This window comes from Schistocerca cancellata, chromosome 4, assembly GCF_023864275.1.
Source record: "Schistocerca cancellata isolate TAMUIC-IGC-003103 chromosome 4, iqSchCanc2.1, whole genome shotgun sequence".
NCBI lineage: Eukaryota > Metazoa > Arthropoda > Insecta > Orthoptera > Acrididae > Schistocerca > Schistocerca cancellata.
Window position 1 is genome coordinate 307458782 of NC_064629.1, and position 14020 is coordinate 307472801.

General features: G+C 38.1%; 1 protein-coding gene across 1 annotated transcript in view; it reads left to right on the forward strand.

Annotated features, from left to right (window-relative positions):
• LOC126183492 (5'-AMP-activated protein kinase catalytic subunit alpha-2) overlaps window positions 1-14020 on the forward strand; it is a 194853-nt gene that overhangs the window by 60384 nt on the left and 120449 nt on the right. The window contains exons 5-6 of the mRNA XM_049925524.1: window positions 5170-5376; window positions 9258-9363. Coding sequence (XP_049781481.1) covers window positions 5170-5376; window positions 9258-9363 — 313 coding nt within the window. The remainder of the gene's footprint in view (window positions 1-5169; window positions 5377-9257; window positions 9364-14020) is intronic.

A 14020-nucleotide genomic window follows, 5' to 3' on the forward strand; every position in this document is an offset into this window, starting at 1 on the left:
GTCATAAGGCATTGCAGCCTTCACTAAAAATATGACCTCAGTGTTGAGAGAGCAAAATTTAGGGACCCCGAAATTTGTATCTATTTTCGATGAAATTTGCATCTAATTGTTGTTTGTTTGTAACTAATTAGATGTACAAATTTAAAATGTTGTCACACTGCATGCCTGAAGATGACGCTTTTATCACTTTGAAATTGACTATTAAAAATTATCGATGATTGGGCTGACTGGAATGTTCACTTTTGCAAAAACTTCAAAACATTTTTCGAAAATTCTCTTTGCTTGTTTTTTTTTTTGTTATATATATATGTCATTTCAGCTAATGATTGTTTCTGTTGAGAAGCAACAGTATTTTCCTGTTGGTGAGCAGAAGGCTTCTCCGATTTAAGGTGTTTCTTAACATTATTTTTCTTTTCCTACTCTGTTCTATAATTACAAAATCTGCAGAACACTGATTTCTACCTTTCATGGACATTGACAGCCATATGATCCAGACTTGACAGTGCTATAGATAGAACGGACAAGATACTGAGCTTAGAAGTAGAACCAAAAAGCTCTATTCACATGTTAAGGGGAAGACTTTCGGTGCAGTCGAAATATGTTGATAGGTTCTGTTTTCCAACTGCTATAGTGCAGAGTGCAGGCACTATAAACTGGCAGTCGCCCACAAGCAGAAAGAAATTAGAGTTATCAAAGTAAGGAAAGAAAACGGTGAGCAATTCGGAACACAAAGAATTTGCTAATTGTTACCACACAATTGTTAGCTGATATTGACAGTATCACAAACAAGGTAACTCAGGGCCGACATCCGCAGGTATTTGATGCAACCACAGTTCAAAGTGCCCACTGCCTAAAACTGCCATGTTCAGGTGTCCACATTATAACAACTATTGAACTTTGCCTAGCAGACAAACATGCACATTTCTTGTACAGGTCATTCAAACACCCACGACAGGTGTGCCACCAGAGCATCATGTGCGCTGAAACATTGTTACATTCATGCACTTTTTATTTTGCAGACATGTTCTTACGCACATTCAAATTGGGCTGCAAAAAATGATGTGTAGTTCTGGTAACCAAAAATTAGTTATGTTTTCAATATCTGTATGCAGAAAATAAAGCTCTTTCAGACTATCTCTAATAAAATAGTTCATATGGATGCAATTTGCTATGAAGCAGTATTTATTAAGTAAATTTGTGATTTTGCATTTTGAGGTAGAAGTCGCAACTGTGGTCACACTTATCATAAATGTTAATTTTTCAGTTCTCTAGCTGGAGGTGCTGTAGTCACATTTGTTAATGAAATATACATGTCACCTCTCCCCTTCACTACAGACTTGCAAATGATCCCACACAGACCAAGAAGCTTTCACTGAACCCAGTGCACAGGTCCTATATCTGTTTATCGTGCAGGGCTACCTGAATGGATAACATTCTGTTGGGCTCGGTTGCCATTGTTTGGTCTGAGAAAATCACATGAAGAATATGTCTGGTGACACTGTCTCTGGCAGGCTGCTTGAATTTGCACATTCAATGACCTGATTGGTTAACTTCAATGCTAAATAACTCTGAAATGGGGCAGTGGATCAAATTTTTTCTCAACAGTTATTTCTCATCACAACCTCCCCTGCAACACCCTTATAAGCTTTTCAGACTGTATGTGACCAGGGTGTCCCTTTCAAATTCCCACATTTCAAAGGCCTCTGGAAAAGAAACTACAGTATACATGATAATGAAGTTGCACCATATGCTAGATCATCTCAGAGAATCTACGAGGGCTATCCACAAAGTACATTACGTTTAGGAATTAAAAATATATAAAGTATTGGAATTTTTTTTAATTATATACCGATGAAAGCCACACTTAAATACTACTTTTCTACATAGTTGCCATTTGAATTAAGGCACTTACTGTAGCGATGGACGAGCTTGGAAATTCCTTCGTCATAAAATTCGGCCGCCTACGCCTTCAACCATGTGGTTACCTCTTCTTGAAGCTGTGCATTGTCATCAAATGCAGCATAGCCAACCACTTCTTCATTGCTGGGAATAAGTGGAAGTCGCTCAGTGCCAGGTCGGGACAGTACAGCAGATGAGGAAACAACTCCCACTTAAAAGATTCGAGAACTTCACAAGTGGCATTTGCCGTGTGGGCCTGGGCGTTGTCGTGAAGCAGCAAGATCTTTGAGCCCAACTTTCCCCTATGCTTGTTTTGTACTGCTCTTCTGAGCTTGTGCAGAGTTTGGCAATACCTTTGAGAGTTTATTGTAGTGCCTCTTCCCAGGAAATCCACAAAAATCACACCTTTTCTGTCCCAAAAGAAGAGGTAACCACGTGGTTGAAGGCGCAGGCGGCCGAATTTTACAACGAAGGAATTTCCAAGCTCGTCCATCGCTACGATAAGTGCCTTAATTTAAATGGCAACTATGTAGAAAAGTAATATTTAAGTGTGGCTTTCATCTGTATATAATAAAAAAAATTTCCAATACTTTATTTATTTTTAATTCCAAAACGTAATGTACTTTGTGGATAGCCCTCGTATTTAATAATTGTTAGTACACCTCTACATATGAACCATTTGTAGTGCAAAGAATATTGAGTCTGTATTCAATGTCTTGCCATGTTCTTCATAACGTGCCCTCTGTTACATGCAATTGCATCAGTGATACGCTATCTTAACGTAGGAATATCACCCACTTTAATCACATTTATGCGGTCCTTCACAAATTCCCACAAGAAGAAATCCAGCAGGGTAATGTCAGGAGAATATGGTGGCCAGGCGATGGATCCTCCATATCTGATCCAGCAACTGGGAAATTTTGTATCCAGGAATTTGCAAACAACCGTTGACCAATGCGGCAGAGCTTGATTTTGTTGAAAGCTGTTGAAAGATGATGATAGGTTGCAAATCTTGTATCTGAGGGTATTCAAACGGTTCCAACACATTCAGATACATTGATCCATTTACTGTGTTTTCTGAAAAGAATGCTCCAGTAATCTTGTCTTGCATTAGCTCACACCGGACATTCAGTTTAGGGCTATTACGAACATGTTCAGTGATAGTCTGATGATGTTTTGAGCCCCAAATCTGAACATTATGCCACATAACCATTCTTGATACATGAAAGTTTGCCTCGTCTGAGAATAAATGTCTTCCCAGGCAGCTGACATTCATGTCAATATGCCGCAGCATATCCATAGCAAGTTTTTGCCGGCATGGTTCATCATTCAGCATCAGATATTCCAGAATTTGCACTTTGTAATCTTACAAAGAAAGACGATGGTGTACTACTTGAAGCAGTGTTGCTTGGGGTACATTAAGTTACCTAGATTTCTACCGAATTGACTTACATTGGCTTCTGAGTTATGTCTGTCTGATTTCCTTCACTGTCTCTTCCAAAACACTACGATGTGCACTGTCAGAATGTTTCAGAATGCTTCCAGTTGCCAGAAACTTATGATACCATTTCTTGTTTTCACATCATCTGAATCACATACATACAACGTACGGTAATTTCTTTGCACAGTACTCAGCAATTTTGTTTGTACAAACAACACTACTCCTTGTGTGCACTGCTGTGGAGTCACTATTTTCAGTTCATGCCATCATTCTGCACACTGGTGACAGTAGTTGCCATGTATGCCACAGGAATATACATTCTTTGAGATGTTCTGGAATATGGTGCAATTTCATTATTGTATCTACTGTAATTTTTTTCTGGGCCTATGAAATGAGCGAAGCTTGAAAATAACACCCTGTATAAGCAGCAGAGAAGGCTTAACAATTATGAAACGGATAGACTGCTACTCACCTTAAAAACGACACATTGAGTCTCTGACTGGCACAATGACAAGACTGTTACACACTTAGCTTTCGGCTTTTCTGAAGAGGGCTAAGTGTATGAGGCTTGTTTTTGTGCCTGTCTGCAACCCAGTGTGTCATCTTTACTCTGAGTAGCAGTCTGTCCTTTTCATAACTGTTGATATTCTGACTGGGCCTTTCCATTGTTTGCAGAGAAGGTTTGCTTATACTATTTTGACAACAGATGTAACAAAACACATTTATAGTTTAATGTTAAACCAAGTTTGTGAAATCTTGTATTACTCGTGTTTCTTCAAGCTTTGCTTCATAAGGTTTTTTCTGACTACGTACCACTTAGCATATGCATTGTACCTACATTATATCTGATTTTTTATTTTGTATTCTTCAGTCATTTATATTTTTCGTTATGTCTGTTGCCTGTACTACTCACTGCTGGTTCTTTCATGCATCAACCATCTTGCTTGCAATCATGCACTCCATTCCTATTGTATATTTTTCTGAAGTATTGGAGTATAATCCCCACATTACCGTGTGTACTTAGCACTTCACTTCTCTTCTGTCTTCATATTTTAAACATGGAAATGTTCAATTTATTGTCACATATTATCATTCAATTTATACTTTGTTTCAAGCACTTAGTATATCTCTCTTACTGGATGCATGTTTTTCTTCGCTTAGATAGAAACTGTTGGCAACATCACCTGAGACACTCCAGAACTGTGATGCAATGCACACTATTGTTAATCTAATATGGACTGAGATGTCTACTAGTAATTTTTCCTGTGGTTTGTTGTAGAGAGTTAGGGCACTTTACAAATAACAGAGGGCAAATTTAACTCCAAATTTAATATAAAACCACATGAGGTGGTGGAATGGTTAAGGTACTGGACTTGCGTTCAGAATAACTTAAGGTGAATATCTGATTCGTTCCTTTCGAGAGGCCACCTATGTCTTGGTATCCTCATTCAGTTTGAGCTAGAGCTCCATCATTAACGGCTTAGCTATCAACAGGATATTAAAATCTAATCTTCCTTCCTTTCTTCCCTCCCTCTTTTAGAATAGATCATCCTGGGACAGCACTGCTTTTCACATATTACATACTGCGCTGAATAGTGAGCTACATCAAACACTGAAAAACAAAACTGGATTTTTCATATTGAAGTAATTTCTGAATATTCTGATACTATTTAAATATTATACTATGCGTCTGTCTGACTGTATGTTACAATCTGCTTTATGAAGCCATTTTGTTTTTGACAATTTTTTTAAAGCTCTGGCTTGATTTGAATTTAATGTGTTGTAGCTTTATAATTCTTGTTTTTTTTTTAATTTCTATTCTACAACAGGCCTGTCAAACATGATGATGGATGGAGAATTCCTGAGGACAAGCTGCGGTTCTCCAAACTACGCTGCTCCAGAGGTCATATCTGGGAAGTTGTATGCGGGCCCCGAAGTTGATATTTGGTCCTGCGGTGTGATTCTTTATGCGTTATTGTGTGGTACCCTGCCCTTTGATGATGAACATGTTCCAACACTGTTCCGGAAAATAAAATGTAAGTTATGTGTAATTTGTAATGTTAACAATGTTTGTGGGTTAAGTGTAAGGGAAGCTGATAATACTGAGAAAATGTTCTGAACGTTCTTGAATACCTAATTACTGTCCCATTGAAAAGTCAGTTTGAATCTGTCTAGGAGAATTAATAACACTGATAAATAGATAAAGCCACAGTCTCATTTTTACTAAAATGGCTTGTACATAATGCTTTTGAAAATCTTGGATCTCAGTATAGACAAGGAAGTTATCAAAATTAGTTGCATAACATTTAGCTATTTTCAAACCTTTCAGTATTTAACTTTTTTTTAACTCTTGGATTATTTGTCTGGAAAAAACTGCACATTAGAACAACGTTATCTACTCTTAGCCTCTTTGTGCTCTCTTTCAGCAGTTTACCAACAAACTCACAAATTCATAGCATTTTTCCATTAATAAACGTAGCAGATACACATAGCATATAATATGTTCTACATATAACTTATAATATGTTTTCCTTCACTATATGCAACAGTCTGGCAATGCTGGGGTAACTTTTTGGTTCTGCAACTGTAGGAATTACGTGGTTTTGAGGCAAAAAGCTTGTTAAGCCATTTTCGAAACACAGTTTCATTTGGAAAAGAAGTTCCTTGAAGGTTGTTTGATAGAGAACGGGAGAGGTGAAAATCTAAGGGCGCAAGATCAGGTGAAGAAGGTGAATGTGGAATTACTTCTCACCCAACTCCTAAGTAATGTTTTTTTGTGAGTACAGCAGAATGTTGGTGGGCATTATCATGGAGTAGCATCACTTCACGCAGTCTTCCTGGCCATTGTTCTTATCTTGTATCTGCAAGACATCTCAGTTGTTGACAATGAATGTCGACAGTGATGGTTACACCCTGGTAAAGCAATTCATAGTACATCACATCATCACTTTTCCCCCAGATGCATAATGTTACCTTTTGTGGATGTGTGCAGGTCATTGTTTGGGCTCAACCATTCCTTTCTTTGCCTAATGTTAGCATAAAGATACAATTTCTCGTCACCAGTAATGATACAGGGTGGGAATGGTCAGTGTTGTTCATGAGCCAATTGATGATGAGCAAGCAGAGATGCGTATATAGCCTTCTGCTGATTTTTGCAATTTTGGCTTAGAGCATGCACTACCCATATACAAGATTTTTGAACCATCTCAATTACATGATGGTGAAATGATCGCAGTTCATCACATTTGCCATTTCTCAAGTATACTGACATGGATCATTGTGGATTAACCCATTTAAATGATCTTCATCAAACCCCAAAGGTCTTCCTGAACATGGAGAGTCACTAATGTCAAAACGATACTCCTTAAAATGAGAAAACCATTTTCTTGTCATGCTCTGTTCATTGGCATTATTGCCACACATGGTGCAAATGTTGCTGTCACCCCTCTATTTAACTCAAACAGAAGAATGTATCGGAAGTGTTCTCATTTCTCCACTTGGAACTTCATTTTCTAGTGTCGACAGTTCCACTTACTATCTCTAAATGCCAATATGCAAACTCAAATAGCAACAGTGAACTACAAGTGAAAAATGTCATTCAATAAATAAACCCATAGCAACTTGAATACCAACATGCGAAACAAAAATGCTACAAACTTATGCTCCAACCTAATAATTTCAGTTTCATGTTCTTCCCTTATCAGTACTTCTGTTTCACCAGTTTCTTCTCTCTTGTACACTTTCATTCAAGGTAGATAACTTTCTGACTTGTATACCAGACACTACCCTTCATATACCAGACAATGTCCTAATATTATTAGACACTGCCTTGAAAATCATTAACGTTTTCAAAGAAGTCTTTGATGAAGTATTAGGCATGTTTTTTTATGATTGTCTGCATTTTCAGACCTGCAGTATTTATGTTACACTCTTCTGTGAGTGAAACAAGACAGTGACTATTTGCAGCATCCTTATTTATATTTGCTTAATGTATACGGTTAACCTGACCCAGTATTAATCCTGCACACATGAACAGTACTCAGATATTGCGTGTGTAAATGTTTCTTAAACAATTTATAGTGTAGGCTCAGCAAAATCTCTCAGTATTCTACCAGTGAATCAAAGAATGTCACTTTCTTTTCCCAGAACTGACATTTATGATAAGTGCACTTTGTAGATTCATATATTATTGCTCTCAAGTATTTGTACCACATGGTTGACTCATTAAGTTAATCAAAGGCTATTGCACTTTTCAGTTCTCTACATTATACCAAGGGAATGTTTTGTCAAGGTCTTACATATATGTATAGTTTTAATCATAATTTACATAATTTTTATCATATAATACATTCTTATAGGTAATCATCTCACCAGCAAAAAAGTTTGATATTGCAGCTAAAACTATCTGTTAAATTAAATAGCTAACACTGTCTGTTAAGTTCAGTATGGAATAGTAGTGCCCTATCACATTTCTCTGGTATCTGATGAAATCACTGTGTTTATGACTTCCCATTCATAATAATTTGCCATGTTCAACCTACCAGAAAATTTTAAGTTCAGTTGCAGACCTGGTTAAATATATCGTAACAATATATTTCCTTTTGCTAGGGACAATGTATTATTGAAACAGAGTCTTTTTGAAATTCAAGAAATACTGAATCTATGTGGTGCTAACTCTATCTGTGTCTTTTCAGATATTGCAAAAGTTAAGTTTTGTTGAAGGGTGTTTTTCAGAAATGATACTGGCTGCAGCACTTCAGATGTTCTGTCTTGATATCCTTATCAGAAACAGTGGTAGCTGCAGTCTATATGTAAAACTGCTTTTCTTGAGTGGCTGATACCTCTCCACTTGGAGATATAAGTCGGTGTGTGCTGGCTTAAAGTTTACAGTGTGGCCGAGCTGCCTACATGGTTTACATTCACCTAAACCAACTAAAAATGGCAACTTTCCTTCTGCTTAATCCCAACATTTAAGTGGATGTTAGGGCATATGCTATTCACATGATTGAGAAACTTATCTTCAATGCCACACGGCCAGATAACAAATATGTCATCACAGGACAATAGACTGTAATTAAGTGAAGGGCAATCCAAATGTAAGATTCATTACTCAAAATGTTCGGTAAAGAAAATTCCCACTGCTGCAGTTGACAAAACAGCTTATCACAGGAGAAGAGTAGTTTTCTCTATGGTTGTTCCAGATTAAGTTTTCATCAACATGAACACTCAGGAACTTGAAATTTTCTGCCTTATTTATTATTTCATGTTGGTGCAGTGATTTTTGAAGTTTAAAGCTAGCTTGTTTGTACAAAACCTGTTAATAACTTCCACAGAAATGCCGTCCACAATTTTCTCAGTAGCTTCTTTTTATTCAACTTGATAAAAATACATGTATTATCTGTGAAGAGGACTAATTCAGTCCCCTGATTGGCTAAAAACGCCATTATTGCACAGGTGGATGATAACACCTGAGTGCATTACCTTCTCGAAATTTTGTAAAATGATTTATCAGGAGAGACTTACTGGTAATTAATGACATCTGTGGAGTCACCCTTATTTAGAGAGGCGTATAGGTATTTTTGACAACTGCAGTGTACCTCTTGTCTTTGGGGGCACTTCTCTAATCTTACTCTATTTTAAATACTAACTGGCATATTTTTTGTTCACCTGCCTTCCCCTTTTATTAATTGAAGGTACTTCCAGCACAGAAAATTTAGTGTTTGTGGATTTTCTACTTCTTTTACCCTCTTCCCAGTTGTTCCAGTTGTGAGGATAAACAAGTAGAAAATTCATTTTCTGTTGTCTAATGTTCATACGCTTTATGTTTGACTTCAGTATTTAGAGTTCTTATTCACTAATAATGAAGATTAAAAGTAATCAGTGTAATATAATCTAGTTCTTCTGTTGTTCATTGCAGCGGGGGTATTCCCTATACCTGAATACTTAAATAAGCAGGTTGTTAGTCTGCTTTGCCATATGCTTCAGGTGGACCCTATGAAGAGAGCTACAATTGAAGACATAAAGTGAGTATGTACTATAAAAAGGATTTGTACACTTGATAGCACAAAAAATGACCGGAGCCAAAATTTTGAGCTGTCTGCAGAGTTATGCAGAAGCCAATCACATAAAAGCGTGTACTGTACTGCTATAACATTACAGAACAGTTGTAATTGTGAGTCTAATTGAAAGAGTTATACCTTCTTGACACTCAGCACAAGGACGCACTCTCTAAAGACACACAAGGAAACCTGCACCATCTAATTCCTAGTATTACAGACCAGGAAAATGCAGTTACATTGGTGAAGCAAAGTCAAAGACGGAACAATGCTGTGAAATGCCTCGGTACTGGTGAACCCAGGATGATGTGTAAGTAGCTCAGTGAGTTTGTCAAAAGTCTCAAACATGGCTGCATGTTGCTATGTATGGTTCAAATCTCCCTTGGTGAATTGTTTTCTGTTTCTGATTTAATATACTGCATTGTAGAGAATACAAAATTAACAGAGAAAACATGTATTAGTTCTTATTTTAGATAATTTGGCCTCTGAGAGAACATTTGGCTCCATCACCACTCATTATCCTGTCTGAAGGCTTTTGATTTCAATGACCAAGTACATTCTCTTCAGAAGTAGTCTGTGAAGTGTACAATAAGTATAGCATTTTCTGCCATCTCGTCACATGATGTTCCAAATATCACTTCATGTTTTTGACATTGGGTCATGCCACCCATACATTTTCGATGGGTTTGGAGACTGGAACAAATGGCTCTGAGCACTATGGGACTTAACAGCTATGGTCATCAGTCCTAGACTGGAACAGAAGGGGGCTAGCTGAGAAGAGTAAGCTCACTGTGTTCTACTAACACTTGGCCAGTGCAAGATTTGGAGTTGAAAGGGACACCTTGCAGCCTGGATATTTGTATTGGACCATTGTTTGTTGAGAAAAATATCACTTTATTGTAATATTTAACATTTCACAAGCTATTATTGGTATTGGCATTGGAAAATGATAGCTAGCATTGGTGACTTTCTTTATGAAACCTCACCTTGACTGCCACATTTTTGAAGTCTTACCTCCTAAACTTGGTGCTGAACTGTATCCATCAACCTGTTAAATGCAGTCACATTCTATTTTGGAGATAAAGTTGTAATAGTTTCCTAAAAAAAGCAAAAATTCTGTGTTACTTGAGAATAGTTAAATGTGGAATCACTAATTATGATACACAGTGAAACTGAGATGGAGGTGGACAGAATGTGTAGCCAGCAGATGGGTAGTAGATGGACCCAAAATGTTCTTTGATGCATTTGTGAGGTAAGACAAAACAGAGACGACAACTAAAGGAAGGAACATTAAAAGACATGCTGGAGCAACAGGGATCCATGTAATAGAAGTCCATAATGTATGGAAAAGTCCATAAAAGGCCTTTATTCACAGTTGAATGTCAAATGTCTCATTGTGATTGCAATGTAATATTCTTCTACGGTCAGTAACTGTTTTTATGTTACTCGCACACGAGTTATTTTTGGTTGCGCATCCTCTTGTAGGCATCATGTTTACTTTCTCAAAATAAGAATATGTCATGTTTGATTAATTCAGGTACAACTTTGTATCTTTTCTGCAAGTGGACACAGAAAATAAGAGTGCAATTACACTTTTCCCGTATTGATAACAATCAGTTATGAAACTGTAAATAGTCTTCACAGGTTTGCTGCTGGATGACGTTGTGCAAATTCCGCAATATTTCCCCAGAGCAACTGTCCAACATATTCAGGTGGTTGAACCTTGCTGGTAGCTAGGTACATAGTCACCAGCAAGATTCAGCCACCTGAAGATGTCGGACAGTTGCTCTGAGGAAATATTGTGGAATTTGCACAATGCCATCCAGCGGCAAACCTGTAAAGACTATTTACAACATATCCACTGAGAAAGCATGAAGAGTCCAGTTATGAAACTTCGTGGCAAATTGAAATTGTATGCTGAACCAGGAACCCAGGTTCGAGTCCTGTCCAGCACACAGTTTTAATCTGCCAGGAAGTTTCATATTAGCGCACACTGATGTGCAGTGAAAATCAATCTGAAAACAATCCGTTATTTCAATTAAAATTTTTTGTGGTGTAGCATACCAAATACATTATTATTGTTATTGTTATTATTATTATTATTATTGTTATTATTATTATTATCATTATCATTATTCTTCAGCAAACTATAGTGAAGAGTTCTCATGTCATCAATAAGTTATTTGTCCAATAATTGCCACAAGTCAGGATAAATGAATCAAAGCCATTCCACGTGAGAGTGCTAATGTCCCGAGATGCTGCCACTGTCTCCAGAAGTGACCTTCTCAATTTGTATCCAATACATCATTGCATCGACCCATAGAAAATTTGCACAGGTTTTGGACACAATGTGGCTGCCAGCTGATCACCACAGTGATGAATCAGAGCCGATTCCTAAAATGTCAGACTTCATACGTTCAGTAATCTGCACAAGCTGCCAATATTGTAGGTGGTGGTAGTATGTAGAAGGAGTTTTCTACCATTTCGGCAATATATTTCCAGATATGTCAATGTCCTAATGGTAAATTAAATATTCAACACACACATCCAGTGGTCAATATCATTCGTTCTGTAATATTTCCATAATGGGCTTCATTTGCTTGCTGACAATGTGTGACTAATCAAAGCACAGTCATGATTTATTTAACTTAAGGATAAGCTAGTAATAGCAGTTATGTCCAAAACTGTTTTATGACAGAGGTCTTGGCTGGCTGTCCACCTCTGAATACCTTGTGTTCCAGAGCACTTCAGGACTCCTGTCAGTGTGGGTGTTCATTGTGTCTCATGGTTAAGGGAGCCACGCCAAATAAAATGCCCCAGATAGCAAGAAATAACTTAATTTTATTTACAGTCAAACAGAACAAAATAAAACATTCATTTGGACTTGAATACTCAGTACTTGGTTCCCATCCACTGACAGTCACTGATGTTGTACTAAGAGACTTCTTGCGAGGGTGACATGGGTGCAGCCATGTTTCTGGGGAGCAGGAGAGCTTGAGGATGGTCCAGGAGAGAGGTACCAGTGTGGACTTGGGATGCAGCTTGGAGTGGAAACATTGACGGCCAATGCGCAGAACCAGATAAAGATACAGAATGGACAGTCAGACGCAACTCCAAGCACAGCACTGGGCACAAGAGCACTGCTTGAGGGCAGTGGCAGCCGACACTGTGACTTGGGGCAACTCCCTGTGTGAACTGGCTCTGGTTGGCCTGTTGGCACCCTTTATTGCTGACCAGTGCAAGATTACTTCCTCATGATTGTTGAACATGTGATCAGTGGAAGGATAATCAGTGTCCATGATGGTAGCGCTAATTGTGGTATCTCTCACACTACTAGTGGTGCGGCTGGTGCTACATATTACTGTGGCGGCTGCAGGAAATGCAATACACAACAGGCACCGTGTGTTTATGTTTGTGGTCATAATGTGTACCCCCATCTCCATGGTGGTGTTGTCGGTGGCCTAGAGGAGCAGTAGCCCGCAGTAATCATCTATGTTGCATGCCGGTGGATTCCAGGAGGATACTGTAGCTCCCTTTCCATGTCAGTGACTGCCTCTGATACTTGGTGCCTTCTGCTCATCACTTTATCCGAGTATGAAGTGCTTGATTCCACAGAAAGGGTTTACAGTAAATAAAGTGAATGTTGCTTGGTACATGTTCAGTTACAATCAGAGACATGATTTGTTTTTGAGATGCATGAATGAATTCAAGCAGAACTTAAGGTGACTGAAAGAGATCCAGTCGGTATTACACTAGATGTTATTTGGGCCTACTTGTTGTGAAAGCTACCATGTAGGGAAAGAAAGCAGAACTTTGTGGCTACTGATACTAATGACAACAAATTTCAATACTCAGCTGGCAGAATTATAAATGTGTAAGTTTTATCTTGCTGGATGTGGATGGAGACATTTTAAAATACATAATATACTGTCATGATTAAGATTTACTCCAGAATTCTAAGACATTATATATTTGTCATTATTTTCTAAAGTCAAAAGTAACTGAACAATGAGCTAATGTTAGTCGACAGAAAGCAGTAAGTTATCACAAGTTTTGACTTTTAAACATGTTGTGTCCAAACACAGTTTTGTGTCACACCAGCATCCTGTTCATTATCCTCCTCCTTTTAGATAGCAGACACAGCAGCCTCTTACGAACTTCATCCACCTCTTGTATGACCAACCCATTGATCTCTTTCTTTGGGGTATACAGGGCTGTGCTGAGAGGGTGCTGACATAGATCCCTGCCAATGGTAAGGACATAGGAGCAGCTCCAAAAGTGACAAAAAATGGGAAAAGACAGTATAAGAACTAATTGTGTGAGGTACACATGTTCTCCTACACCTCATGTTCTTTCCTTCCTGCCTGTGAGAAGAGGTCATTCCCTCAACCCACAACAGTAAATGCACACTGTTAACACAGTTTCATTTCATCCACGTAACATCATAAAGGACCGATTTCTACCAAAGAGACATCTATCGCTGACATGGTTTATGTGCCATCAGTGCACTTCTTTCACTGCGTACACAGTTTGCTCATATTCAGCAGTGGATCTCATGCTGTTACTTCACTGTGGAATTATAAGAGCATGAAGTTCAGTGAGCAGAGAGGATGCTGAAGCAAAT